Below are 26860 nucleotides of genomic sequence, written 5' to 3' on the forward strand. Positions count from 1 at the left end.
AGCATCTTTAAGACCAATGAGTGCTAATATTTTAAGCGTGTTTTAAGGGTTTTTTGGGTTTTTTAAATGTAGTTGTTGTTTATCGATGTTCTTTATAAGGTTTAGATCTCTGCTACCTAATCTTAAATAGGTACACACATGGCCCGGCCTGTAATGGCTCAGTCCAATCCGACATGGCCGAGCCTGACAAAGTCTCATTTATGTCAGATCCAGCCCTCATATGAACATATATGAACATATGAAGCTGCCTTCTACTGAATCAGACCCCCGGTCCATCAAAGTCAGTATTGTCTTCTCAGACTGGCAGCAGCTCTCCAGGGTCTCAAGCTGAGGTTTTTCACACCTACTTGCCTGGACCCTTTTTAGTTGGAGAGGCTGGGGATTGAACCTGGGACCTTCTGCTTACCGAGCAGATGCTCTACCACTGAGCCACCATCCCTCCCCTGCTCTCCAGGGTCTCAAGCTGAGGATTTTCACATCTATTTGCCTGGACCCTTTTTTGGAGATGCCGGGGATAGAACCTGGGACCTTCTGCTTACCAAGCAGATGCTCTACCACTGAGCCACCCTCCCTCCCCAAATGAGTTTGACATCCCTGCTCAAAGTTCTGTGAGATAGGTTCCACTGAACAGCTTCGGCATTGCAGATAGTCACTGCTGGAATTAGAAGACTTTTGAACTCTGCGTGGGAATCTTTCAGGGTGGGACACCCAGCGATTCTTTGCCTTTCCACCTCACATTTCGTTCCCTGTCTCATGTGTTATATAGATACCTGCCAGCTGAGGACATGCCATGCATCTGATGAAGTGGGCCTTCTTCCAGGAACGATCACACCATCGTCAACCTTTGAGGTGCTAAAAGACTTGGGGCGTTTTGAGTGTGTGTCAGAGTTCTCTCTAAGCTGAGGTAGTGTGAGCCAGCTCACAATTTGTTAGCCTCCACCAAACACATTTTTCAGCTCAGGAAAAATTGCCCCAGAGCGAACTATGCAGTAGCTCACAACTTATAAGAACATAAGAGCAGCCATGTTGGATCAGGCCAGTGGCCCATCCAGTCCAATACTCTGTGTCACATAAGAACATAAGAGAAGCCCTGTTGGATCAGGCCAATGGCCCATCCAGTCCAACACTCTGAGTCACATAAGAACATAAGAGAAGCCATGTTGGATCAGGCCAATGGCCCATCCAGTCCAACACTCTGAGTCACATAGGAACATAAGAGAAGCCCTGTTGGATCAGGCCAATGGCCCATCCAGTCCAACACTCTGTGTCACATAAGAACATAAGAGAAGCCATGTTGGATCAGGCCAGTGGCCCATCCAGTCCAACACTCTGTGACACATAAGAACATAAGAGAAGCCATGTTGGATCAGGCCAGTGGCCCATCCAGTCCAACACTCTGTGACACATAAGAACATAAGAGAAGCCATGTTGGATCAGGCCAGTGGCCCATCCAGTCCAACACTCTGTGTCACATAAGAACATAAGAGAAGCCATGTTGGATCAGGCCAACGGCCCATCCAGTCCAACACTCTGTGTCACATAAGAACATAAGAGAAGCCATGTTGGATCAGGCCAGTGGCCCCTCCAGTCCAACACTCTGTGTCACATAAGAACATAAGAGAAGCCATGTTGGATCAGGCCAACGGCCCATCCAGTCCAACACTCTGTGTCACATAAGAACGTAAGAGAAGCCATGTTGGATCAGGCCAATGGCCCATCCAGTCCAACACTCTGTGTCACATAGGAACATAAGAGAAGCCATGTTGGATCAGGCCAATGGCCCATCCAGTCCAACACTCTGAGTCACAGAAGAACATAAGAGAAGCCATGTTGGATCAGGCCAATGGCCCAACCAGCCCAACACTCTGTGTCACAGAAGAACATAAGAGAAGCCATGTTGGATCAGGCCAATGGCCCATCCAGTCCAACACTCTGAGTCACATAAGAACATAAGAGAAGCCATGTTGGATCAGGCCAATGGCCCATCCAGTCCAACACTCTGTGTCACAGAAGAACATAAGAGAAGCCATGTTGGATCAGGCCAATGGCCCATCCAGTCCAACACGCTGTGTCACACAGTGGCCAAAAAACCCCCCAAATGCCATCAGGAGGTCCACCAGTGGGGCCAGGACACTGTTTCCCTCCCCAAGCACCCAGAATACAGAGCATCAGTGCCCCAGACAGAGAGTTCCAACCATAAGCCATCGATGGACTTTTGCTCCATATTCTTATCCAATCCCCTCTTGAAGCTGTCTATGCTTCTAGCCGCCACCACCTCCTGTGGTAGTGAATTCTATATAATAAGAACATAAGAGAAGCCATGTTGGATCAGGCCAGTGGCCCATCCAGTCATGCCAGTCGCTCACAACTTTAATGCCCGTAGCTCACAAAGAATTTTTGCTCAGGACTCCACAGCTTAGAGGGAACGTTGGTGTGTGTATGTTTCAAAGACTTCCTGGTCAGGGGGTGTTTCTCTCCATGACTTTTATTCCCCTCTTCTTCATCCAGTGCGCGGAAAATGAAATCCTATCAGAAACTGGCCGCCGATGACCCTCGGACGACGGAGTTGGGGGACGAAGCCGCTGACGAGAAACCCTTGTGCCACCAGAAGTTGTCAGCCTGGTGGATGGGCGGGGGTCTCCTGACCGTTGCTGCCTTGCTCAGCGGGGTGACCGTTTGGGTCCTCGGACAGATCTGGTGGAGCCAGCACACCGTTCCCCCTCTTGCCAAGTGCACCTCCTTGCCCGAAAACCTGCGCTTCGACTGTTACCCAGAGATGGGCACGGTGGTGACGAGGGAATTATGTGAGAAGCGGGGATGCTGCTTCATTGAAACTGACCTGCCCTCGGGTGGTGTGAGAGGGGTCCCTTGGTGCTTTTACCCCCCAAATTTCCCCACCTACGCCTTGGGGAGCATCAACGAAACACAGCTGGGGATGGTGGGCTTCCTGACCAGGGAGACGAAGACTTATTATCCAAGGGATGTCGCGAAGCTGCAGCTCACGGTGGAGTTTGAAACAGACACCCGCTTGCATGTCAAAGTGAGTCGTTTCCTGTGGCTTTTTTGACCTCCCCTCTGCCATGTTTCTCATTCCACCATGCTGAGGTTTTGAAACAAAGACAGCAATTAGCTGACTTGGACAGAGAGAGACCCGGACAGATCTCACATTTTGTGCCCAGCAATGGATAGAAAGCAACTGAACTGAAACCAGGCCATCTTTAATAAGTTGCCACAATACCCTCTTTTTCTGTTTGTAGTCCCCCTTCCCTTGGTGTGGAGGTCCCTACCGGAACACATAGTTCAGGGGTCCTTATCATTTTTGAGCCTGCAAGAACCTCTAGGATTCTGACACCATGTGGGAGCAGCCACAAAATGGCTGCCACAGCACGGTTGCCTCAGGAGGTGGAGCCAGCCACAAAATGGCTGAAACAGCACAGTTGCCTCAGGAGGTGGAGCCAGCCACAAAATGGCTGAAACAGCACGGTTGCCTCCGGAGGTGGAGCCAGCCACAAAATGGCTGAAACAGCACGGTTGCCTCAGGAGGTGGAGCCAGCCACAAAATTGCTGCCACAGCTTACCTTCAGTCACGCAATGAAGAGCCTGGTGATGTAGTGGCAGTTGCTGCCCAGGAACCATTTTTTAAAACTGCACAGCCACTCAGAAACCTTGCTGGAGAGAAGCCTTGCCCATTTTCTAAAAACCCTTTGCAGTACCAGGAAAGCTGTTAGCAGATACCATGGCGCCCACAGTTCCCTCCATGAAATCTGCCTTTCTCACAAAAGTTAGCACATGATGGCTAAAAGGCATACAAACTGGGGCTCCTCTGGTTTGAATTTTGATTCTGCCACAGATTTCAGGTTAAACTGATTAGATCGTGACTTGGTCCACAAAAAGAAACAATGGCACTGGATGGCTTTTTTTTGTAGCAGGAACTTCTTTGCATATTAGGCCCCTCACACACACACACACCGATGTAGCCAATCTTCCTGGAGCTTTCGGTAGGCCCTGTACGAAGAACCCTGTAAGCTCTTGGAGGATTGGCTACATCACGGCCTAATATACAAAGGAGTTCCGGCTACAAAAAAAACCCCGAATAGCTTTTTTTCTGATCCTTATCTGATGAAGTCCACATCCACATAAAAACTTCTACCCAGAATTAAACCTGGTTGGTCTTAATGGAACCACTGGACTCAGACTTTGTTCTAAACTTTCCTGCTGGCCTTGAAACCCTTACAGGGGTGTCAAACTTGTTGCCTGGGGGCCGAATTAGGCCCCTGGAGAGCTCCTATCAGGCCCCCGAGCAACTGGCTGTCATCTGCTTCCTTCTCCCTCTCTCTTGCTTCCTTCTGCATCACAGCTTGCTTTGTGAGGTTTGCTCAATCACACAGGAGCGAGAGAGCAAAACCTCTATTTTCTCCGTTGGCTGAGGCTCCTCCCTTGGGGAGGAATGTGGGGAGGCTGAGCTTGTTTTTCAGGCTCTCGCAATCACACAGCAGAGCTACTGAGCCAAGCCTCTCTTCCTATTGGCTGAAGCTCCTCCCCCTCCTGGCCCCCAGGGGAAGGAAGGAAAGAGCCAGAGCTTCCTTTGCCCAGTTCCCTGGATTGCACAGGAGAGATACAAAGAAAGCACCTTTAAGACCAACGAGTGCTAATGTTTTAAAAATGTTTACATTTTGTTAAAAGATATTTAATTGTGTTTTTCTGTGTCCTTTATAAAGTTTGTATCTCTGCTACCTAATCTTAAATAGGTACACGCATGGCCCGACCCAACATGACCCAGCCCAACAGAACAAGGTCTCGTTTATGTCGGATCCGGCCCTCATAACAAATGAGTTTGACACCCCTGCCTTAATATATCCTAATTCATGATCCTTTCCATTGACATGAATGTGTTTGGGGGGGGGTGCTCTCTTTCTGTAGATTACTGATGCCTCTGTCCCTCGTTATGAAGTGCCAATTGAAGTTCCTCGGATGACGAAGAGAGCAGAGAATCCCGTGTACACCGTTGAGTTCTCCAAGGACCGCTTTGGGCTGATCGTGAAGCGCCGGACTTCTGGAGCTGTGCTGTAAGACCCTCCCTCCCCCCTTTATGCTATGCATTCTGAACAGGAAAGTTGATCACATCATCCTCTCCAAGGAGGGGGCTCAGATGGGGTTGCCAGCCTCCAGGTGGGCGACACAATAGCAGTGAGAGAAGTCACGCAGTGTCCATGCCAAAATGGGAAAAAAAAACTAGGAAAAGGAAAGGTCCCCTGTGCAAGCACCAGTCATTTTTGACTCTGGGGTGACATCGCATCATGACGTTTTCACGGCAGACTTTTTTACGGGGTGGTTTGCCATTGCCTTCCCCAGCCATCTACGCTTTCCCCACCAGCAAGCCGGGGACTCATTTTACTGACCTCGGAAGGATGGCAGGCTGAGTCAACCTTGAGCCAGCGACCTGAATCCTGCTTCTGCCGGAATCGAACTCATGTCATGAGCAGAGAGTTCAGGCTGCAATACTGCAGCTTTACCACTCTGCACCACGTACAGACCCCTATAAAATCATAAAAACCAACTGTGACTTAAAATCACTACGGAACCTAATAATCTGCGTATGATTTATTATCAAAACAATTGGAAATGTATCCATGCAGTATCAGTACACAAAATTATACAAATTCATTGATGATAATGCGCCCCAAGAAATTTAAAAGTCTATTGAAGACAGTGCTCCTAATGAAGTTGAAATTCTAGCCCAATTATCAGTTAATTTATCCTTAATAAGATATTTATTTATATATGTATTTATTTATCGATTGATTGATTGATTGGTGAACTGGATGTTAGCTTAAATGCAAAATAAGATGTTCTACAACAGGGGTGGCCAAACATGCTTAATGTAAGAGCCGCACAGAAAAAACGTCCGATGTTTGAGAGCTGCAAGACATAGAATCATAGAGTTGGAATGAATGTCAGATGTTTGAGAGTGGGAAGGAAAACACATAGATGGGGAGGAGAGGTGGAAAGAAAGCAACTTTAACTTTAAATGCATTCTCCAAGTCGGCGGCTGGCTTGGCTTGGAGAAGTGATTTAAAGAGAAAAATGCTTTCTCTGATGGGGTGCTGGGGGCTTTGAGAGCCACACAATATATGTGAAAGAGCCACAAGTGGTTCCCGAGCCACAGTTTGGCCACCCCTGTTCAACAAAATTGTATATACCATAGTACTTTATGCACAGTAGAATTTTGTTTTGTGTGGAATTAATCTACTTGATATACTTCAACCAACAACGTTCTGTATAACTTAGAATTTTTAAAATATCGTATTTTTTTTTAAGTTGATATTCTGATGTTTATGCAGCGCAGATTCCAATTTTCTATTAATCCCATGAAGCAATAAATGTGCTGTGACAGTACCACCGACTTCTTTTTCCCGTTTCAAATTTTTCGTCAGCCACGGAATCATTGAAAAAGTTCAGATTGGTGTAGTGGTTAAGTGTGCGGACTCTTATCCACTTGCAGCTGCTGGAATGGTCTTGGGTCAGCCAGAGCTCTCTTATCTGGGAGAACCAGGTTTGATTCCCCACTCCTCCACTTGCAACTGATTCTGGTTCTCCCAGATAAGAGAGCTATGGCTGACCCAAGGCCATTCCAGCAGGTGCAAGTGGAGGAGTGGGGAATCAAACCCGGTTCTCCCAGATAAGAGAGCTATGGCTGACCCAAGGCCATTCCAGCAGGTGCAAGTGGAGGAATGGGGAATCAAACCCGGTTCTCCCAGATAAGAGAGCTATGGCTGACCCAAGGCTATTCCAGCAGGTGCAAGTGGAGGAGTGGGGAATCAAACCCGGTTCTCCCAGATAAGAGAGCTCTGGCTGACCCAAGACTAATCCAGCAGGTGCAAGTGGAGGAGTGGGGAATCAAACCCGGTTCTCCCAGATAAGAGAGTTATGGCTGACCCAAGGCCATCCCAGCAGGTGCAAGTGGAGGAGTGGGGAATCAAACCCGGTTCTCCCAGATAAGAGAGCTCTGGCTGACCCAAGGCCATTCCAGCAGCTGCAAGTGGAGGAGTGGGGAATCAAACACGGTTCTCTCAGATAAGAGTCCCCGCACTTCACCACTACACCAACCTGGCTTACATATAAAGTATGCCTTGTCTTCTGTTTTCCAATCCCTTTGAAAAATCAGCAGGCATGAGGACTAGAAACTTCGGTGAATGGTAATTCTTTATTATTTTATAGGGGCTCGTACGTAGGCAGGGTACTGCAGCTTTCTTTAGCCTGCAGGCGCCTTCAGAATTCTAACACAGCATGGTGGGCGTAGCCACATAATGGCTGCCACCCATTGGCTGCTCAGGGGGCAGAGCCAACCAGAAAGTGGTCCATCGTGGGCCCATCTACATGCAGAAATTTTGGGGAGCAGTCCCTAACAGTGCCGGATTGCCATCTGGTGTACTGCAATTGTTGCTGTAGCTTTAGTATTGGAACGGCGTTTTAATTGACTGTTTTATTTTTTTGGTGCAATCTCCCATAAGCCCTGAAGTGCCAGGGAAGGTGGGATAAAAGTCCAAGGAATAAATAAACGATGGCTGCCGCAGCTCGCCTTCAGTCACGCGGTTGAAGATCCTTGTGCTGCAGCGGCGGCTGTTGCTGAAGCAACGTTTTTGAAAAATCTGCGCAGCCTATCAAATCCCCGGTGGTCCCATTGGACCTTTGCTGGGCACAAATCCCAGCTGGCTCTGCCCACTTTCTAAAACCAGTTGGCGGGCTCCAGGAAATGTGTCGGTGGGCCTCGTGACGCCAGTGGGCACCGCGTTGGGGACCCCGATATAGCCTATTAACTTCCCCTCTCCTTCTCTAGGATAAACACAACAGCGGCGCCCTTGTTCTTTGCGGATCAGTTTCTCCAGATCTCTACTCTCCTTCCTTCCAAATTCCTGTATGGGCTTGGGGAACATCGCAGCGACTTCCTCCACAGCCTGGAGTGGAACACCTTAACCTTCTGGGCCCGAGACATCCCTCCCATGGTACCGTTTATGCATAATTGCCCAGTCTAGCTACTTCCAGCCATGCTTGCTGTGTGTATGTACGTATGAAGCTGCCTTATACTGAATCAGGCCCCAGGTCCATCGAGGTCAGTATTGTCTGCTCAGACTGGCAGCTGCTCTCCAGGGTTTCAGCGAAAGATCTTTCACATTCTCTGCTATCTGTTCCTTTTAACTGGAGATGTCGGGGACCGAACCTGGGACCTTCTGCTTGCCAAGCAGAGGCTCTGCCACTGACCCACGGCTTCTCCTTAAATGAAGTTGCCGTATTCTGAATCGAGCCGTTGGTCCGTCAAGTTCAGCATTATCTACTCAAACTGGCAGCAGCTCTCCAGAGTAGAAGTCTTGCACATCATCTCCTACCTGGTCCTTTTAACTGGAGATGCCAAGGATTGAACTGGGGACCTTTTGCATGCCAAAGTGATGCTCTACCATTTTGGTCCTCACCGTATGCTCTTTCTGCTTCCGTGGCCATCCAAAGCCGGAGTCACGTGCACTTTTAACTGGGAGACAGACCTGTCAAAATCTCCAGGGATGATTGCGATTGCTCTCCATCAGGGATGGGGCAGTCCCTCTCTCCCCTCCCCCCCCAACTGCTGCTGTTGTGACCGCAGAGGCATTCGGAGGGGGGGATCCGGACTATATGGAGATTTACTCCACGATTGTCCTTTTTGCCTGAGGTTCACGCCCCTCACCTCACCTCACCAGCAGCAGAGTTTTTACAATCTGTTAAAAATAAAAGTATCTGTGGTTGAGAAATCAGTACAGATATGGTGTCGACTGCGGGGTGACGTGATAGAGGTTTACACGATAATGCATGGGATGGAGAAAGTAGAGAAAGAAGTCCTTTTCTCCCTTTCTCACAATACAAGAACTCGTGGGCGTTCGATGAAATTGCTGAGCAGCCAGGTTAAAACAGATAAAAGGAAGTACTTCTTCACCCAAAGGGTGATTAACATGTGGAATTCACTGCCACAGGAGGTGGTGGCGGCTACAAGCATAGCCAGCTTCAAGAGGGGGTTAGATAAAAATATGGAGCAGAGGTCCATCAGTAGCTATTAGCCACAGTGTGTATATATATGTGTGTGTGTGTGTATAATTATTTTTTTTTGGCCCCTGTGTGACACAGAGTGTTGGACTGGATGGGCCATTGGCCTGATCCAACATGGCTTCTGTTATGTTCTTATGTGACTCAGAGTGTTGGACAGTGTGACGGAACCGGCCCGATTCTGCCTTCAGACCCGGTCCCGTCAGCTCCCTATTGAGTCGCCAACTCCTGGAGGGAGCTATTTTTCCTCCTGCCCCTTGGGCTCGCTGCCACCACCTGCTCAGTCTCAGGGTTCCGATTGAGAGGAACAGGACTCCCAATCCCCCTCTCCGTCTATGAGGCTAGGCCTCCAGGTCCTCTGCCACCCTGCACTTGGGTTTCACAGAGACCTCAGCGCTTCTTTGGGGCACCCCTGGAGGATTGGCACCTTATCCAGCTGCATGCCTTCCCCGGGGCCCCCTTCTCAACACAGCGTGGTCTAAAGCGGTCTGGGGATCTAGGTGGTACAGAGATTGACTGCCAGTATTTAAAACAGAAAAAACATTTATTTAAAAGAGAAAAATATAGGGGAAGAAAAGCAAAACAAAACCAGTTGCCTTTAAAAAGTTAACACAGCCCAGCACAGCACAGCAAACAGCATAACAAAGAAAAGTTGATTATAAACGCATCCGGTTGGCCCTGATCTAAACATGCCCTGCCCTTTTTGAATTACTTACTTAGTCTTACTGCCTGGATCCTCCCAGGCAGGAGCCCACAGGCAAGCAGCCTCCCTTCCCGAGCGCCTGCTGCAATCCAACATGGCTTCTCTTATGTTCTTATGTGACACAGAGTGTTGGACTGGATGGGCCACTGGCCTGATCCAACATGGCTTCTCTTATGTTCTTATGTGACACAGAGTGTTGGACTGGATGGGCCACTGGCCTGATCCAACATGGCTTCTCTTATGTTCTTACCTGGATGGCCCAAGCTAGCTAGAGCAAATCATATCTCAGAAACTAAGCATGGTCAGCATAGCTTAGTCCTTGGATGGGCAACCACCAAGGAAGTCCAGGGTTGCTACGCAGAGGCAGGCAACGGCGAACCCCCCTCTGAATGTCTTCTGTCTGGAAAACCCTCAGGGTTGCCGTAAGTTGTCTGCGACTTGATGGCTTCTCAGCTGACCTCACTTAGCTTCCAAGATCCAACAAGACTGGGCTAGTCGGGGCCACCCAGGTCAGGGTCTACATCGTCTTCTGCTTGATCCTTTTAACTGGAGATGCCGGGGATTGAACCTGGAACCTTCTGCCTGCCAAGCAGAGGCTCTGCCACTGAGCTACAGCCTCTCTCCATGTGATCGTAGTGGTACAGGCTTCCTCAGGAGGTGGTGGGCTTTCCTTCCCTGGAGGTTTTTGAACAGAGACTAGATGACCATCTGACGGCATTGAGGATCCTGTGAATTTAGGGGGCGGTATTTGTGAGTTTCCTGCATTGTGCAAGGGGTTGAACGAGATGACCCTGGAGGTCCCTTCCAACTCTGTGATTCTATGATGTTTTTCACCCAGTTATAGAGCGGAAAAAAAAAATTGTTCCCACAGTACAACTTGTTCATTTCTTCATTCCTTGGCTTCATTGGTGCCGCCCTTTTCTTGCTTTCTGAACCTACCAAATTACCATATAGTAAGTCACATCAGAAATTTAGCAGCATTTAATTGGCTGTCTGAGATCTGCTGTTTTTGGCAGTGGTTCTCTGGGGTCCTGTCCGGCTCTGCTAGCTGAAAAGCTTTTTGCTGCAGGAGTCAAACCTGGGACCTTCTGTGGTCAAAGCATGTACTTACAACAGACCACTGTTATTGGCTCTGACTGGCAACAGCTTTGCCCCCTTTCACCTGAAAATGCCAGGAATTAGTTGGACCTCAATAGCAAGCTGCAAACAGTAACATGCAATGCAGACTGGGAGTTCAGAGGCAAATATTTAAAACAAGACTGCTTTATTTTGGTTTTCAGGAGTCCAGCAACCTCTATGGTGTTCACCCTTTTTACCTGGTAATGGAAAATGGCGGAAGCGCCCATGGAGTTTTCCTCTTGAACAGCAACGCGATGGGTGTGTATTTCCTTTTGCACATTTGAGAGCATGAAGGAGGGTGGGGGAGGAGCTGAATGTGCCTCGATCAGAGGGATGGGAGAATTGCGTCCCTTCCCAGCCTGAATGTTCAGAGCGCTGGAACACATTAATTCGAGATCTGTCTTATCTGGTATATAAAGGCTAGGTATTGTCTGCTCAGAAAGGTAGCAGCTCTCCAAGTTCTCAGGTAGGGGCCTTTCACATCATCTCCTACCTGCTCCTTTGTAACTAGAGAAGCTGGGGATTGAACTTGGGACCTTCTGTATGTCAAGCAGATGCTCTACCACTGAGCCATCACCTCTCCCTCATATAAAACTGGTATAAAAGACTGCAGAGAATAGGGTCAATTTTTAACATGTGGAATATATTCTGAGAGAAGACAGAAGGAACATTTTAATACAGTGTGAAGACAGAAGGAACATTTTAATACAGTGTGAAGACAGAAGCAACATTTTCATATGGAGTGAAGACAGAAGGAACATTTTAATATGGAGTGAAGACAGAAGCAACATTTTAATATGAAGTGAAGATAGAAGCAACATTTTAATATGGAGTGAAGACAGAAGCAGCATGTTAAGATCATTGGGGCTGCCCTGGAAGCATCCTTAACTGTGCTTCACCCAGATGTATCTTTTCCACTGTGGGGTTGAGCTCTGCAGTTAATGGGTTCTACAGTGCACTGTGCTAACCAGCAAGCTACATGCCACATTGCCAGAATCTTATCCAGAGCCGTTTTGCATTTAAAACACCCAAGTGGCTCCCAGACCAGTTTGACCACCCCTACTGTAGAAGTTATTAGGATGTACACATTTTGAGTGTGAGAGTTAAATCATTTCCGGCAAGTTATTGCTACCCTTGGAGAAAATGGCTGCTTTGGAGAGGGATCTCCACGCTGTTGTGTGCCACCGAGGTCCCTCCCCAAGCCCTGCCCTCCTCAAGCTCCGCCCCCCAAACATCCAGGAATTCCCCAACCCAGAGCTGGTAATCCTAGGCATGTCTCAAAACAAGAGTGGGATAGCTCCGAAAGACGAGAGCATGAAAAAGAACGTCTTCGTCAGAAGCCACAAAATTCTATGCAAGACCCAGGCCTGTAGCGCCCCATGGGGCCCAGAGGGCTCAGCCTCCTTGTGGATTTTATGGGCCCCCTCCCCAAGCCTTGGCTCCCCCCTCCCCCTGGGGACCCCTCCCCCGGATTGCCACAGCACATGAAGCAGGTAGCGGCACTGGCAAGCTCTCCCCTGAAGCACTCTGAGCAGAGTTGGGTGGGTGGATTCTGAAAGCAGCCCTTAGTCCAACTGTGAAGAGCTGGGGGCTCCATGTGCTGCCTGTTTTCCACCACTGTGAGCCTGAACTGCAAATTCTTGGGTGGGTGGAAGGAAGGAAGGAGAGGTCCCTAGATTGCACAGGCTGCAAGGGCAGCTAGAGCCCTTTTGGGTTGGGGAGGGAGGAGGGCAGCCAGGACATGTCTCCCCCAGCTAGCATGTACAAGCTGCGCATGTTCCCTGCTGCTCCCGGTTGGGGAAGGGCACAGGAAAGCAAGGAAATGGGGAGGGAGCGCAGAGATACAAATCAACTTTCTTTGGAACTTCGGAATTGGGAGCTGATCGCTGCAAGCTGAGCTCCAGGAAAGACAGAAGGGGAATCGGAGCTTCCATGCAATTTAAATTACACTGGAGGGGGGAGGGAGAGGAGTGGCCCCCAGCCTCTCCAGCTTCTTGCTCTCACCCCCATGGCCCCCCTGTGGCCCTCTCCCCCTGTGACTCTTAGCTATGGGGCTGGCAAGGCCCCTGATTTCTTGTAACAGCCTTGGCAGGGGGCGATGAAAGGTCCATTGGATCCTGCATATCCGGCAGGGTGGTGTTTTTTAGGGGCCGAAACCACCAGGCAATGTTGTTCGGAGCCTGTAACCTCAGAAACGCAGAGTGTGTGTGTGTCAAGAAGGGACAGAGGGAAACGAGGCGAGGCTTCTTTCAGGAGCTGAGACATCTGTTTCCTGGCTCTTTAGCAATTACCGAGCGGTTTAACCGCCGGCTTTCAGCCGCAGCGGCTGGCCACGGCACCTCCTGGCGGTTTGGTTTTGCTGACCTTCCCCTCGGAGGTCTTTGCCCTTTGGCTACGTGGAGACAGTAAACCAGCTGGCAGAGAGAGTGATAAACGATGAGGTTTTCAGGGACTGTTCTCCACACAAAAGCCGAAACCAGACAGATCTCCAGCAGGTCAAGCTTGTCAGCAAGGGCAGGGACAACAAAGGCAGCGGAACCTTAGTGGGGGCCCCAGGGTCTCTTAAGAACAAGCACTTCTTCCAAGCGAGGTCTGTAAGGAAACGGGAGACTGATGGCTTCCTTCCATCCCAGCTTGATTAAATGTATTACTACCAGAACTCCCCTGACCCGGATGGCCCAGGCTAGCCTAATCTCGTCAGATCTTGGGAGCTAAGCAGAGACGGCCCTGGTTAGGCCTTGGATGGGAGACCACCAAGGAAGTCCAGGGTTGCTGTGCAGAGGCAGACAATGGCCAACCACCTCTGCTCATCTCTTGACTTGGATGGTCCAGGCTAGCTTGATCTTGGGAGATCTTGGGAGCTAAGCAGAGTCGACCTTGGTTAGGACTTGGATGGGAGACCACAAAGGAAGTCCAGGGTTGCTGTGCAGAGGCAGAAAATGGTCAGCCACCTCTGTTCATCTCTTGCTGGATGATCTAGGCCAATCCAATCTCATCAGATTGCAGAAGCTAACCAACAATATTCAAGGCAAGAGGTGATAGATCAGACAAAAGGAAGTCCTTGTTCACACAAAGATTAGTGTACACATGGAATTCATGGCTGCAGGAAGTGGTATAGATGGAGCACTGTTTGGGGCCCTGTATTCTTGGTGCTTGGCTTGGGGGGCAACTGTGGGAGGGCTTTTGCTGGTGGACCTCCTAATGACCCCTGGGTTTTGGCCACCAAATGCAAAAGCCTTCTGAATTTTGCTGGCAAAATGCGCTCTACATTATGTTTATATTAGGAGCAAGCCATTCCTGAACCTCTTCTCTTTGTTGTTCATTCGCACAGTCAAGTCCAACTCTTTGCAACCCCATTGAGATCCTTCTTGTATAATTCTTCTGTGTATTCTTGCCACCTCTTCCTGATCTCGTCTGCTTCTGTTAGGTCCCTACCATTTTTGTCCTTTATCATGGCCATCTTTGCACGAAACATACCCTTGATTTCTCCAATTTTCTTGAAAAGATCTCTTGTCCTTCCCATTCTATTATTTTACTCTATTGCTTTGCATTGTTCGTTCAGGAAGGCTTCCTTATCTCTCCTTGCTGTTCTCTGGAAATCTGCATTCAGTTGGGTGAATTTTTCCTTTTCACCTGTGCCTTTCACTTTCCTTCTTTCCTCAGCTATTTGTAAAGCCTCATCAGACAGTCACTTTGCTTTCTTGCATTTCTTTTTCTTTGGGATGGTGCTGATTGCTGCCTTCTGTACAATGTCATGAATCTCCGTACATATTTCTTCAGGCACCCCATCTATCAACTCTAGTTCCTTAAACCTATTCTTCACCTTCACTGTATATTCATATGGGATGTGATCAAGGTCAAACCTGAATGGCCTAATGGCTTTCCCAGTTTTCTTCAGTTTAAGCCTGAATTTTGCAATGAGTAGCTCATGATCTTCTCTAACCAGATGCAAAAGCCTTTTGAATTTGGATGACAAAAGGCTTTTGCATCTGGTTAGAGAAGATCATGAGCTACTCATTGCAAAATTCAGAAGGCTATTGGGCCATTGGCCTGATCCAACTTGGCTTCTCTTATGTTCTTAGAGGTGGTTTGCCATTGTCTGCCTCTGCGTAGGGACCATAGACTTCCTTGGTGGTCTCCCATCCAAGTCATAACCAGGACCAACTCTGCTTAGCTTCAGAGATCTGAGGAGATCAGGGTAACACATGCCCTCGACTGACTCATACTGACTTCAGGTCTCCCTTGGTGGCTGCCCTTCCATTCTTTTGTGTTCTCTCACCCACATACTTACCATGACCAAACTAATTACCCTACACCAGCGGTCTCTAACCTTTTTGGCACCAGGGACAGGTTTGGTGTGGTAGTTAAGAGTACGGCCTCTTATCTAGGAGAACCGAGTTTGATTTCTCACTCCTCCACTTGCAGCTGCTGGAATGGCCTTGGGTCAGCCATAGCTCTCGCAGGAGTTGTCCTTGAAAGGGCAGCTTCTGAGAGAGCCTCTCAGCCCCACCCACCTCACAGGGTTTCGTGGAATAGGAAGGTAAAGAGATCGTGAGCCGCTCTGAGATTCTGAAATTCAGAATGGAGGGCAGGATATAAAACCAATGTCTTCTTATTGCTATTATTACTACATTGTAATATATGCAATAATTATACAACTCACAGCCCGGTTGCTATCAGTCCACGGCTGGTATCAGTCCACGGCCCAGGGGTTGGGGACCCCTACCTTGGGGACCCCTGCCCTACGCTAGAAAAAACTGGTTCTCTACAAGTTCCCTACTTCCAGACAATGACTTTTGATTTTTCTTTCGTTTGGTGCTCTGTGTGTCAAGCATCGGTATTTCAAATAAGCAAGCACTTGTCTAATACAAAGACTCATTTTATTTGATAATCCGGTGCTCTTCCAAGGTTCGATATCTTGAAAGTGATACAAAGTTTCACACGGTACAGATTCTTAAAGGATACTTCAAAAGCAATAGAAGAGATAGCTTCAAACCATAACATACAGATATGAATTGCAACAGGTGTTCAAAGGGTACTACATACTACTATTATGTGGTTACAACTTCTCCCTGTTCCCAGGCATTCCTGTCTTTCTGATAAGGTGTGAGAATGGGAACAGTTCGGGGGGGAGGCACCTTCTTCTATCATCAGCATATTCTAAATCTCCTGCCCAGGGGTGAGAAAGTAAGAGGAGAAAGAAAAGAAGGGGGGTGTAACTAAGCTTTGAAATGCAGCTATGAGAAAAAGAAAAATTTTCAGGCCTAAGAGAAATGGCTTCTAATATCCCCATTGATTTAATACACAGAAATATCATGCTTGACACTGTGCTTCAGATGTTTTTAAAAGACTTTTCAGGCTCTGCAGATTGAGAAGGGGGTCCAGGTTCTAGTGCCACGGGGTTGTCGATTTGCAGTTTGAAAACAACGGTATTAAAATGATGTTACTTTTGCGTTCATTGCCCAGAGGTGGCTCTGCAGCCCGCACCTGCCCTCACCTGGAGAACCATCGGGGGCATTCTGGATTTCTACATCTTTTTGGGACCAGATCCCAACTCGGTGGTCCAGCAGTACCAGCAAGTGATCGGTGAGTCACCTTCCTTAGAAGAGATCCGTATGTATTTCTGTCCTCCTTTCGTTTTATCCTTGCGACAACCAGGGGTGGAATTGCAGCAGGAGCTCCTCTGCATATTAGGCCACACAGCATCAACTCTAGGGCGAATAGTGCCGTAGACAGGCACCCCCCTCAGCCCGCCACCGTGCTCTGCTCGCTCGCCCCGCCCCGCAGCTTGCCACAACTAAAACTGAGCCCTACCAGCTTCTCGTAGCCCACGGCTGTGCGTTTTATTAAGAGACAGATGGAGGAGTTATCTTCCCCCTCCTTTCTGGAATGGGAAGTGAGGGGGGACCAAAGCTTCCTCCATCCGTCTCTTAACAAAACGCTTCGGGGAGGGCAAGCGAGCAGAGGCGGCAGCGGCAGGCCGGAGGGGGCTGGCGACAGCCGTGGCGGCAGGGGAGGGAAGCAAACTAGCTGGTTGTCTTGAGCACCGGAGGGGGTGGAGCCCAGTTCGGCGCTCCTCACCTTCTAGCGCCCTAGGCAACCGCCTAGTTTGCCTAGTGGGCGAGCCGGCCCTGATCCCACACACCCCTGATGTAGCCAATCCTCCTGGAGCTTACAAAAAAGAGCCTTGTAAGCTCTTGGAGGACTGGCTACATCAGGGATGTGTGGCCTAATATGCAAAGGAGCTCCTGCTAGAATCCCACCCCTGGCGACAACTCTGTGAGAGTAGGCTGTGCCGAGAGAGAATGTGAGCAGCCCAACTTCACCCAATGAACTCCATGACTGAGTGGAGAATTTCAACCCTGCTCCAAAATGCCAACCCTTAGACTACACTGCCCCTGAGGGGTCTCACTTCCTTTGATAGGAATCCACCCTTCCTAAGCTGTGTGTTGGATTCCTTCCTCTTGTGTTACAGGGTTTCCAGCCATGCCGCCATTTTGGGCCTTGGGATTCCACCTCTGCCGTTGGGGATACGAAACGAGCAATGGGACCTGGGAGACTGTAAAAGCTATGCGGAATTATCAGATCCCCCAGGTAAAAAAAGAAAAGAAAAGGGAAATACCTCCACCATCAAAGAGAAAGAAAGTAGGTCAGGGGTGTCAAACATGCAGTTTGGGGGCCGAATCAGACTCCGGAGGACTCCTATCAAGCCCCCGAGCAACTGACTGTCATCTGCTTCCTTCTCCCTATATTTTGCTTCCTTCGGCATAACAGCTTGCTTTGCAAGGCTTGCTCAATTGCACAGGAGCTACAGAGCAAAACCGCTATTTTCTCCGTTGGTTGAGGCTCCTCCCTTGGGGAGGAAGGGGCCAAGGGAGAGCTTGCTTTGCCAGACTCTCTCAATTGCACAGCAGAGCTACGGAGCCAAGCCCCTCTTCCTTCTATTGGCTGAGGCTCCTCCCACCTCCTCCACTCCCTGAGGAAGAAAAGAAAGAGCCAGAGCTTCCTTTGCCCAGTTCCTTGGATCCTGTGGGAGAGATACAAAGAAAGCATCTTTAAGACCAATGAGTGCTAACGTTTTAAGCATGCTTTAAGTTTTTTTTAAAAAAATGTATTTGTTGTTTATCTGTGTTCTTTATAAGATTTATATCTCAGCTACCTAATCTTAAACAGGTACACACATGGCCTGGCCCATAATGGCTCGGCCCAACGCAACATGGCGTGGCCTGACAAGGTCTCATTTATGTCAGATCTGGCCCTCATAACAAATGAGTTTGACACCCCTGGTCAGAAACAAGATCAAAATGGGTAGCAGTGTTAAGTCTGTAGCAGTAGAAAAGAGCAAGAGTCCAGGAGCACTTTAAAGCAGGGGTGTCAAACATGCAGCCCGGGGGCCATATCAGGCCCTTAGAGGGCGTTTATCAGGTCCCTGAGCAACTGGATGGGCCATTGGCCTGATCCAACATGGCTTCTCTTCTGTTCTTATGTCTGGGGGAGTGATGTTCTGTGTTCTTGGTGCTTGGGGGGGCAACAGTGGGAAGGCTTCTGGATTCTGGCCCTGCTGGTCGACCTCCTGATGGCACCTGGGTTTTGGTCACTGCGTGACACAGCGTTGGACCGGATGGGTCATTGGCCTGATCCAACATGGCTTCTCTTATGTTCTTATGTCTGGGGCAGTGATGCTCTGTCTTCTTGATGCTTCGGGGGCAACGGGAGAGGGCTTCTGGAGTTCTGGCCCTGCTGATGGACCTCCTGATGGCCCCTGTGTGACACAGAGTGTTGGGCTGGATGGGGCGTTGGCCTGATCCAACATGGCTTCTCTTCTGTCCTTATGCCATAGGGATTGTCATTTGATCTGTTTCTTTTTCCTTGGGCTTCTTCCTCGTGGGGTAGGACACCCAGTGGAACGATATCGACTACATGGACGGCAGTCGGGACTTTACCGCAGACCCCGAGAGGTTCAGCACCCTTCCCCAGATGGTGGAAGACCTTCACAAGCACGGACAGCGTTATGTGATGATTCTGGTAGGGTACTTTTTAAAAAAAAAAAAAAAATGGCTGTGGTGCTGTTCTTTCTGGAATCGGAGCGGCAGAGCTATTGTTTTGATATCTTTTGACACGGTTTTATCTTCTCCTTTCTCAGGATCCCGGGATTAGTAGCACTTACTCACCAGGCTCTTATTGGCCTTATGATGAAGGCCTGAAGCGTGGAGTATTCATCAACACTACCCAAGGGAAACCTCTGATAGGGAAGGTGAGCGGCAGGTTTTTTCCCCCAGCTCTTTTAAAGGCTTTGAAAAACGACGGGGAATTACATTGAGGCAAACGGGTCTTGCCTTCTGGCCTGGGGCTTTCTAGAATCCACGGCCCTCTCCACCCTGCCTTCCGTCACAGTGTTTTCTTACGTTCTCCCAGGTCTGGCCTGGCCTCACTGCTTTTCCTGACTTCTCAAACCCAAACACTCACCAGTGGTGGATGGAAAACCTGAACCGTTTCCACACCCACGTTCCCTTTGATGGCGTTTGGATTGTAAGTGTCATTCGTGCCTCCCTAGTGTGTGTGTGTGTGTGTGATGTCTGAGGGGCACGAGAGGAAGGGGCATGGCTTAGACTTGGGAACGATTCGACACTGCCGAAAGCACTTTAAAGCATCTTACAAAGTTGAAGTGGAAATAAAGAAGAGCCCTACTGGATCACGGCAGTGTGGGCCATCAATCTGGTATCCAGTTTTACTCAGCAGGCAACCTGGAGGGCCAAATGCAGGGCACTGAGGCCGATGCCTTTCCCCGAGAAGAACATGAGGATCCCTGTTGAATCAGACCAGTGCTGCATCTGTTCCAGCCTCCTGTCTCACACAGTGGCCAGCCAGTTCCTCTGGATGGCCAACAATAGGGCAGAGAGGCCGAGGCCTTCCCCTGAGAAGAACATCAGTAGAGCCCTGCTGGATCAGACAAATGGTCCATCTAGTCCAGCCTCCTGTCTCACACAGTGGCCAGCCAGTTCCTCTGGAGGCCAACAACAGGGCACAGAGACTGAGGCCTTCCCCTGAGAAGAACATCAGTAGAGCCCTGCTGGATCAGACCAATGAGGGTCCATCTAGTCCAGCCTCCTGTCTCACACAGTGGCCAGCCGGTTCCTCTGGATGGCCAACAACAGGGCAGAGAGGCCGAGGCCTTCCCCTGAGAAGAACATCAGTAGAGCCCTGCTGGATCAGACAAATAGTCCATCTAGTCCAGCCTCCCATCTCACACACGAGCCAGCCAGTTCCTCTGGAGGGCCAACAACAGGGCACAGAGACTGAGGCCTTCCCCTGAGAAGAACATCAGAAGAGCCCTGCTGGATCAGACAAATGGTCCATCTAGTCCAGGCCTCCTGTCTCACACAGTGGCCAGCCAGTTCCTCTGGAGGGCCAACAACAGGGCACAGAGACTGAGGCCTTCCCGAGAAGAACATCAGTAGAGCCCTGCTGGATCAGACCAATGAGGGTCCATCTAGTCCAGCCTCCTGTCTCACACAGTGGCCAGCCGGTTCCTCTGCAGAGTCAACAACAAAGCAAAGAGGCTGAGGCCTTCCCCTGAGAAGAACCTCAGAAGAGTCTGCTGGATCAGATGAGTGATCCATCTAGTCCTGTGGCCAACCACTTCCTCTAGAGGGCGACCTAGAGCTGTCACTTTCACTGGTCTGGTCAATTTCACTGTTCCGGTCAGTTTCACTGATGGTGAAGCTTTCTTATTGGATCTGCTTATCTCATTTTATTGTACACTTCCCCAGATTATATTTCATGTAAATCCTCCTTCGCTGGTCGGCCAGCCATTGGGGTTGGTCCTTGCGCATTTTTAGTGGGCCGATGAACACATGAAGCTGCCTTATACTGAATCAGACCATTGGTCCATCAAAGTCAGTATTGTCTACTCAGACTGGCAGTGGCTCTCCAGGGTCTCAAGCTAAGGTTTTTCACGCCTACTTGCCTGGACGCTTTTTAATTGGAGATGCCAGGGATTAAACCTGGGCCTTCTGCTTACCAAGCAGATGCTCTTATCACTGAGCCACTGTCCCTCCCCTGACTGGCAGCGGCTCTCTAGGGTCTCCAGCTGAGGTTTTTCACGCCTACTTGCCTGGACCCTTTTTAGTTGGCATGCCGGGGATTGAACCTGGTTCCTTCTGCTTCCCAAGCAGATGCTCTACCACTGAGCTACCAATCCTCCTCATGAATATATGAACATATGAAGCTGCCTAATACTGAATCAGACCCTTGGTCCATCAAAGTCAGTCTTGTCTTCTCAGACTGGCAGCGGCTCTCCAGGGTCTCAAGCTGAGGTTTTTCACACCTATTTGCCTGGACCCTTTTTTGGAGATGCCAGGGATTGAACCTGGGACCTTCTGCTTCCCAAGTAGATGCTCTACCACTGAGCCACCGTCCCTCCCCACAGAGATGATGATACTTTTGATCGGATCTGGTTTTGAACGGATGGCTCTTTGTAAAATCTTTCCTGCCTTTCTGTTTGCAGTTTTTAGTATAAACGTATTAGCCTAATGAATGTACACTCCTGTGCACCTGATGAAGTGAAAAAAATATCAGCCAGTATCAGGGGTGGAATTCTAGCAGGAGCTTCTTTGCGTATTAGGCCACACAACCCTGATGTAGCCAATCTTCCAAAAAAAGAGCCTTCTAAGCTCTTGGAGGATTGGCTACATCAGGAGTGCGTGGCCAAATATGCAAAGGAACTCCTGCTAGAATCCCACCCCTGGCCAGTATTATAATGCTTTTGTATAAATCTGTGGTGTAGCTTCATCTGGAATGCTGTGTACAGTTCTAGCACTGAAAAAGTGCAGAAAAGGGCAACTGAAATGATGAAGGGATGGAACGCATTTCCTATGAAGAAAGGTTAGAGAGGTTAGGGCTTGGAGAAACAACAGCCAAGGGGTGACATGACAAGAAGAAGAAGAAGAAGAAGATATTGGATTTATATCCCGCCCTCCACTCCGAAGAGTCTCAGAGCGGCTCACAATCTCCTTTACCTTCCTCCCCCACAACAGACACCCTGTGAGGTGGGTGGGGCTGGAGAGGGCTCTCACAGCAGCTGCCCTTTCAAGGACAACCTCTGCCAGAGCTATGGCTGACCCAAGGCCATTCTAGCAGGTGCAAGTGGAGGAGTGGGGAATCAAACCCGGTTCTCCCAGATAAGAGTCTGCACACTTAACCACTACACCAAACTGGCTCTCCTTTACAAATCTTTACAGATCTTTACAAATTATGCATAGGGTGGAGAAAAATCTTTACAGATCTTTACAAATTATGCATAGGGTGGAGAAAAAAGTTTTTGTCCCCTTTTCACAATACAAGAATTCAACGAAATTAATGAGCTTAGAAAAGATAAAAGGAAGTCTTTATTTACCCAAAGAGTCATTAAGAGGTGGAATTCCTTGCCACAGGAAGTGGTGGCGGCTGCAAGCATAGACAGCTTCCAGAAGTGTCTGGATAAACATCTGGAGCGGAGGTCCATTAGTGGCTATTAGCCACAAAGTCTAGATGGAACACTCTCTCCGGGGCAGTGATGCTCTGTGTTCTTGGTGCTTGGGAGGCATCAGTGGGAAGGCTTCTGGAGTTCTGACCCCGCTAGCGGACCTCTGGGTTTGGGGCACTGTGTGACACAGAGTGTAGGACCGGATGGGCCATTGGCCTGATCCAACATGGCTTCTCTTGTGTTCTTATGTGACACAGAGTGTAGGACCGGATGGGCCATTGGCCTGATCCAACATGGCTTCTCTTGTGTTCTTATGTGACACAGAGTGTAGGACCGGATGGGCCATTGGCCTGATCCAACATGGCTTCTCTTGTGTTCTTATGTGACACAGAGTGTAGGACCGGATGGGCCATTGGCCTGATCCAACATGGCTTCTCTTGTGTTCTTATGTGACACAGAGTGTAGGACCGGATGGGCCATTGGCCTGATCCAACATGGCTTCTCTTGTGTTCTTATGTGACACAGAGTGTAGGACCGGATGGGCCATTGGCCTGATCCAACATGGCTTCTCTTATGTTCTTATGTGTCACAGAGTGTTGGACTGGATGGGCCACTGGCCTGATCCAACATGGCTTCTCTTATGTTCTTCTGTGACACAGAGTGTAGGACCGGATGGGCCATTGGCCTGATCCAACATGGCTTCTCTTGTGTTCTTATGTGACACAGAGTGTAGGACCGGATGGGCCATTGGCCTGATCCAACATGGCTTCTCTTGTGTTCTTATGTGACACAGAGTGTAGGACCGGATGGGCCATTGGCCTGATCCAACATGGCTTCTCTTGTGTTCTTATGTGACACAGAGTGTAGGACCGGATGGGCCATTGGCCTGATCCAACATGGCTTCTCTTGTGTTCTTATGTGACACAGAGTGTAGGACCGGATGGGCCATTGGCCTGATCCAACATGGCTTCTCTTATGTTCTTATGTGTCACAGAGTGTTGGACTGGATGGGCCACTGGCCTGATCCAACATGGCTTCTCTTATGTTCTTCTGTGACACAGAGTGTAGGACCGGATGGGCCATTGGCCTGATCCAACATGGCTTCTCTTGTGTTCTTATGTGACACAGAGTGTAGGACCGGATGGGCCATTGGCCTGATCCAACATGGCTTCTCTTGTGTTCTTATGTGACACAGAGTGTAGGACCGGATGGGCCATTGGCCTGATCCAACATGGCTTCTCTTGTGTTCTTATGTGACACAGAGTGTAGGACCGGATGGGCCATTGGCTTGATCCAGCATGGCTTCTCTTATGTTCTTACAAACTCTATTTCACAAAAGGCTACCCTGAAAGAAAGTTGGTTAGTCTGTAAGTTGTTTTGCTGCTATATGGACTAACATGGCTTGCCTTCTGGACTTAGACTGAAAGGCTCTTAATTGAGAGTGGGGAAGCAAACATTCTGTCTCTCCATTTTCTCTGCTTCATGCTTAATTTTATAGACCTCTGCAGGGTTCTCCAATGTGCTGCCCATGGGCGTGACGATATCCCTGGCACCTGTCAGGTGTTTTTATAAAGTAGCTGGAGCTTTTGCCCAGCAAGGCTTCTGACTGGAGATTTGATTGGGCAGATTTTTTAAAAAGTCACTTTGGCAGCAGCTGCCAGCACAGCAGAAGGATTGCCACTGTGTGACTGAAGGTAAGCCATAGCAGCCATTTTGTGACTGGCTCCGCCTCCTGCGGCAGCCATTTTGTGGTTGTACCCACCGCCTTTTGTCAGAATCCCAAAGGCACCTGCAGGCTGAAAAAAATTGGGAATCCCTTCTCTATCATGTCCCTTACGCCTTCAACCCTGCAGAGATTCAGAGCTGAACACCCCCAAACTCTTTTGCATTTCCGTTTAGGGACCGCCTCTCCCCATATGAACCCCGCCCCCAGGCTGTGAAGTCTGCCTCACAACATCTACGTGTAGCCCCTGGGCCTAAGGAGGCCCGACTGGTTTCAACAAGGGCCCTGGCCTTTTTGGTCCAGGCCCCTTGGAGATTCGAGCCCTGCGGGACTTGTCAAAAGTTCTGCAGGGCTTCCAAGACGGAGCTCTTCCGTCAGGCTTTTAATTGACCCGGCAAATGTCCCTTTGAATGCAATCGCTTCCCTCCACCATTTTACACTCACGGTGCTTATATAGAGCTGACATGCATTGACCAGACGTGTCTGTTTCTTCCGCATATGCCGTCTTGACTATTGAAACTGTTTTTATGACGTCTCGTGATGTTTTAATTCTGATGTTTGTTTTTACTGCTGTAAGCCGCCCTGAGGCTGCTTGCGGGATAGGGCAGGGTATGAATTTTTTTAAAAAAAAATTACAATTAAAAATTAAGTTAAAGCCGTCTGGGAATTTGAAACGTTGTGCTCGGGATGGTCCTGCTAGCTGCGGGATAGAATCCGGTGTTCATAACTGACCTCCGTATAAGGAAAGAATTGCTTCCAACGGCCGCTGTTCTAATCCTTCTCGGTCTCTTGACTCAGGACATGAATGAGCCGTCCAACTTTCTGGATGGCTCCAAGGAAGGTTGTCCCCAAGGAGAACTGGATAAGCCCCCCTATGTGCCCGGTAAGAGGAGTGTCAAGATCCCTTGCCATTTTCTTGTAGTTGCTTAAATGTATTCTGCTTGTGGGTGTTGAAACAGCGCCGTGGGTCGTGTTTCCAGAAAGCGGGCATTGCCTTTGGTTCCTCGGCTGCATCCTCCTCTCCTGATCCGCTTCCCTCCGTCCCCTTTAGCCATAACGGGAGGGTCCCTTTCCTCCAGATCACTTCCTGTCTCTGGAGGCCTTCCCAAAGAGATGTTGCCCCATAAAGGAGGGTTTGATCACTTCCTGTCCTTAGAGTCCTACCAGGTGGGTGCGCAGTCCCCATGAGGGATGGTGGGGTCACTTCCTGCCCCTGAAGGCCTTTCCAGAGAGTTGTTGCCTTCTAAGAGAGCCAGTTTGGTGTAATGAGAGATGGGATGGTGAGAGATAGCGCCCTGGCCGTATGGTTCACTGGTCGCTGTCATTTGCTTTATGTCCCTGCATGGTTGCTGAAGGTGTTTTGCATAAAACTAGCTCTGCCAGATGCATCGACGCGTCATTCTGCGCCTTCAAGATTCTGTCCAGGCGGGTGTGTTGAAACAGCACCGTGGGTTGTGTTTCCAGAAAGCGGGGATTGCCTTTGGTTCCTCTGCTGCATCCTCCTCTCCTGATCCGCTTCCCTCCGTCCCCTTTAGCCATAACGGGAGGGTCCCTTTCCTCCAGAACAGTCTGTGCCTCAGCCGTGCAAAGCACCTCCGTTCACTACAACCTCCACAGCCTCTACGGATTGATGGAAGCCAAAGCCACCGCCAGGTAAATGGCCTGAGCTCACCCCCACTGGCAGCAGACCTCTTGTTTCTTTGCTGTGCTTCCATTTTACTGACTTCCTGTCACTGGTGGGTCTACCAGGTGGGAGATGTTGCCCCCACAACGGAGAGTTGGGCCGCTTCCTGTCTCTGGAGGCCTTCCCAGAGAGGTTGCCCCATAAAGGATGGTTTGATCACTTCCTGTCCTTGGAGGTCCTACCAGATGGGTGATATTGTCCCCACAATGGACGGTTGGGCCACTTCCTGTCTCTGGAGGCCTTCCCAGAGAGATGTTGCCCCATAAAGGTTGATTTGATCACTTCCAGTTTGGTGTAGTGGTTAAGTGTACGGACTCTTATCTGGGAGAACCGGATTTGATTCCCCACTCCTCCACTTGCACCTGCTGGAATGGCCTTGGGTCAGCCATAGCTCTGGCAGAGGTTGTCCTTGAAAGGGCAGCTGCTGTGAGAGCCCTCTCAGCCCCACCCACCTCACAGGGTGTCTGTTGTGGGGGAGGGAGATAAAGGAGATTGTGAGCCTCTCTGAGACTCTTTGGAGTGGAGGGCGAGATATAAATCCAATATCTTCTTCTTCTTCCTGTCCTTGGAGGTCCTACCAGACGGGTGATGTTGTCCCCACAATGGACAGTTGGATCACTTCCTGTCTCTGGAGGCCTTCCCAAAGAGATGTTGCCCCATAAAGGAGGGTTTGATCACTTCCTGTCCTTAGAGTCCTACCAGATGGGTGGTGTTGTCCCTATAAGGGATGGTGGGGTCACTTCCTGTCCCTGAAGGCCTTTCCAGAGAGTTGTTGCCTTCTAAGAGAGCCAGTTTGGTGTAGCAGTTAAGTGTGCAGACTCTTATCTGGGAGAAGTGGGTTTGATTCCCCACTCCTCCACTTACAGCTTCTGGAATGGCCTTGGGTCAGCCATAGCTCTCGTAGGAATTGTCCTTGAAAGGGCAGCTTCTGTGAGAGCCCCACCCACCTCACAGGGTGTCTGTTGTGGGGGGAGAAGATAAAGGAGATTGTGACCACTCTGAGACTCTTATTCAGAGAGAAGGGTGGCGTATAAATCTGCGGTCTTCTTTTTCTTCTTCTAAGGGGTGGTCTGATTACTTCCTGTCCCTGGCAGTCCT

General features: G+C 49.5%; 1 protein-coding gene across 1 annotated transcript in view; it reads left to right on the forward strand.

The window, feature by feature from the left end:
• Nucleotides 1–752: 752 nt before the first annotated feature.
• The window catches only part of LOC132588361 (lysosomal alpha-glucosidase-like), a 41853-nt gene continuing 15745 nt past the window's right edge, over nucleotides 753–26860 (forward strand). Inside the window, exons 1-12 of the mRNA XM_060260734.1 lie at nucleotides 753–849; nucleotides 2509–3040; nucleotides 4921–5066; nucleotides 7838–8003; nucleotides 11053–11149; nucleotides 16358–16477; nucleotides 17367–17485; nucleotides 18785–18916; nucleotides 19035–19145; nucleotides 19307–19420; nucleotides 24877–24961; nucleotides 25614–25731. Of these exons, the coding sequence (XP_060116717.1) occupies nucleotides 791–849; nucleotides 2509–3040; nucleotides 4921–5066; nucleotides 7838–8003; nucleotides 11053–11149; nucleotides 16358–16477; nucleotides 17367–17485; nucleotides 18785–18916; nucleotides 19035–19145; nucleotides 19307–19420; nucleotides 24877–24961; nucleotides 25614–25731 (1799 nt within the window). The 5' untranslated portion in view covers nucleotides 753–790. The remainder of the gene's footprint in view (nucleotides 850–2508; nucleotides 3041–4920; nucleotides 5067–7837; nucleotides 8004–11052; nucleotides 11150–16357; nucleotides 16478–17366; nucleotides 17486–18784; nucleotides 18917–19034; nucleotides 19146–19306; nucleotides 19421–24876; nucleotides 24962–25613; nucleotides 25732–26860) is intronic.

This window comes from Heteronotia binoei, chromosome 20, assembly GCF_032191835.1.
Source record: "Heteronotia binoei isolate CCM8104 ecotype False Entrance Well chromosome 20, APGP_CSIRO_Hbin_v1, whole genome shotgun sequence".
Lineage (NCBI taxonomy): Eukaryota > Metazoa > Chordata > Lepidosauria > Squamata > Gekkonidae > Heteronotia > Heteronotia binoei.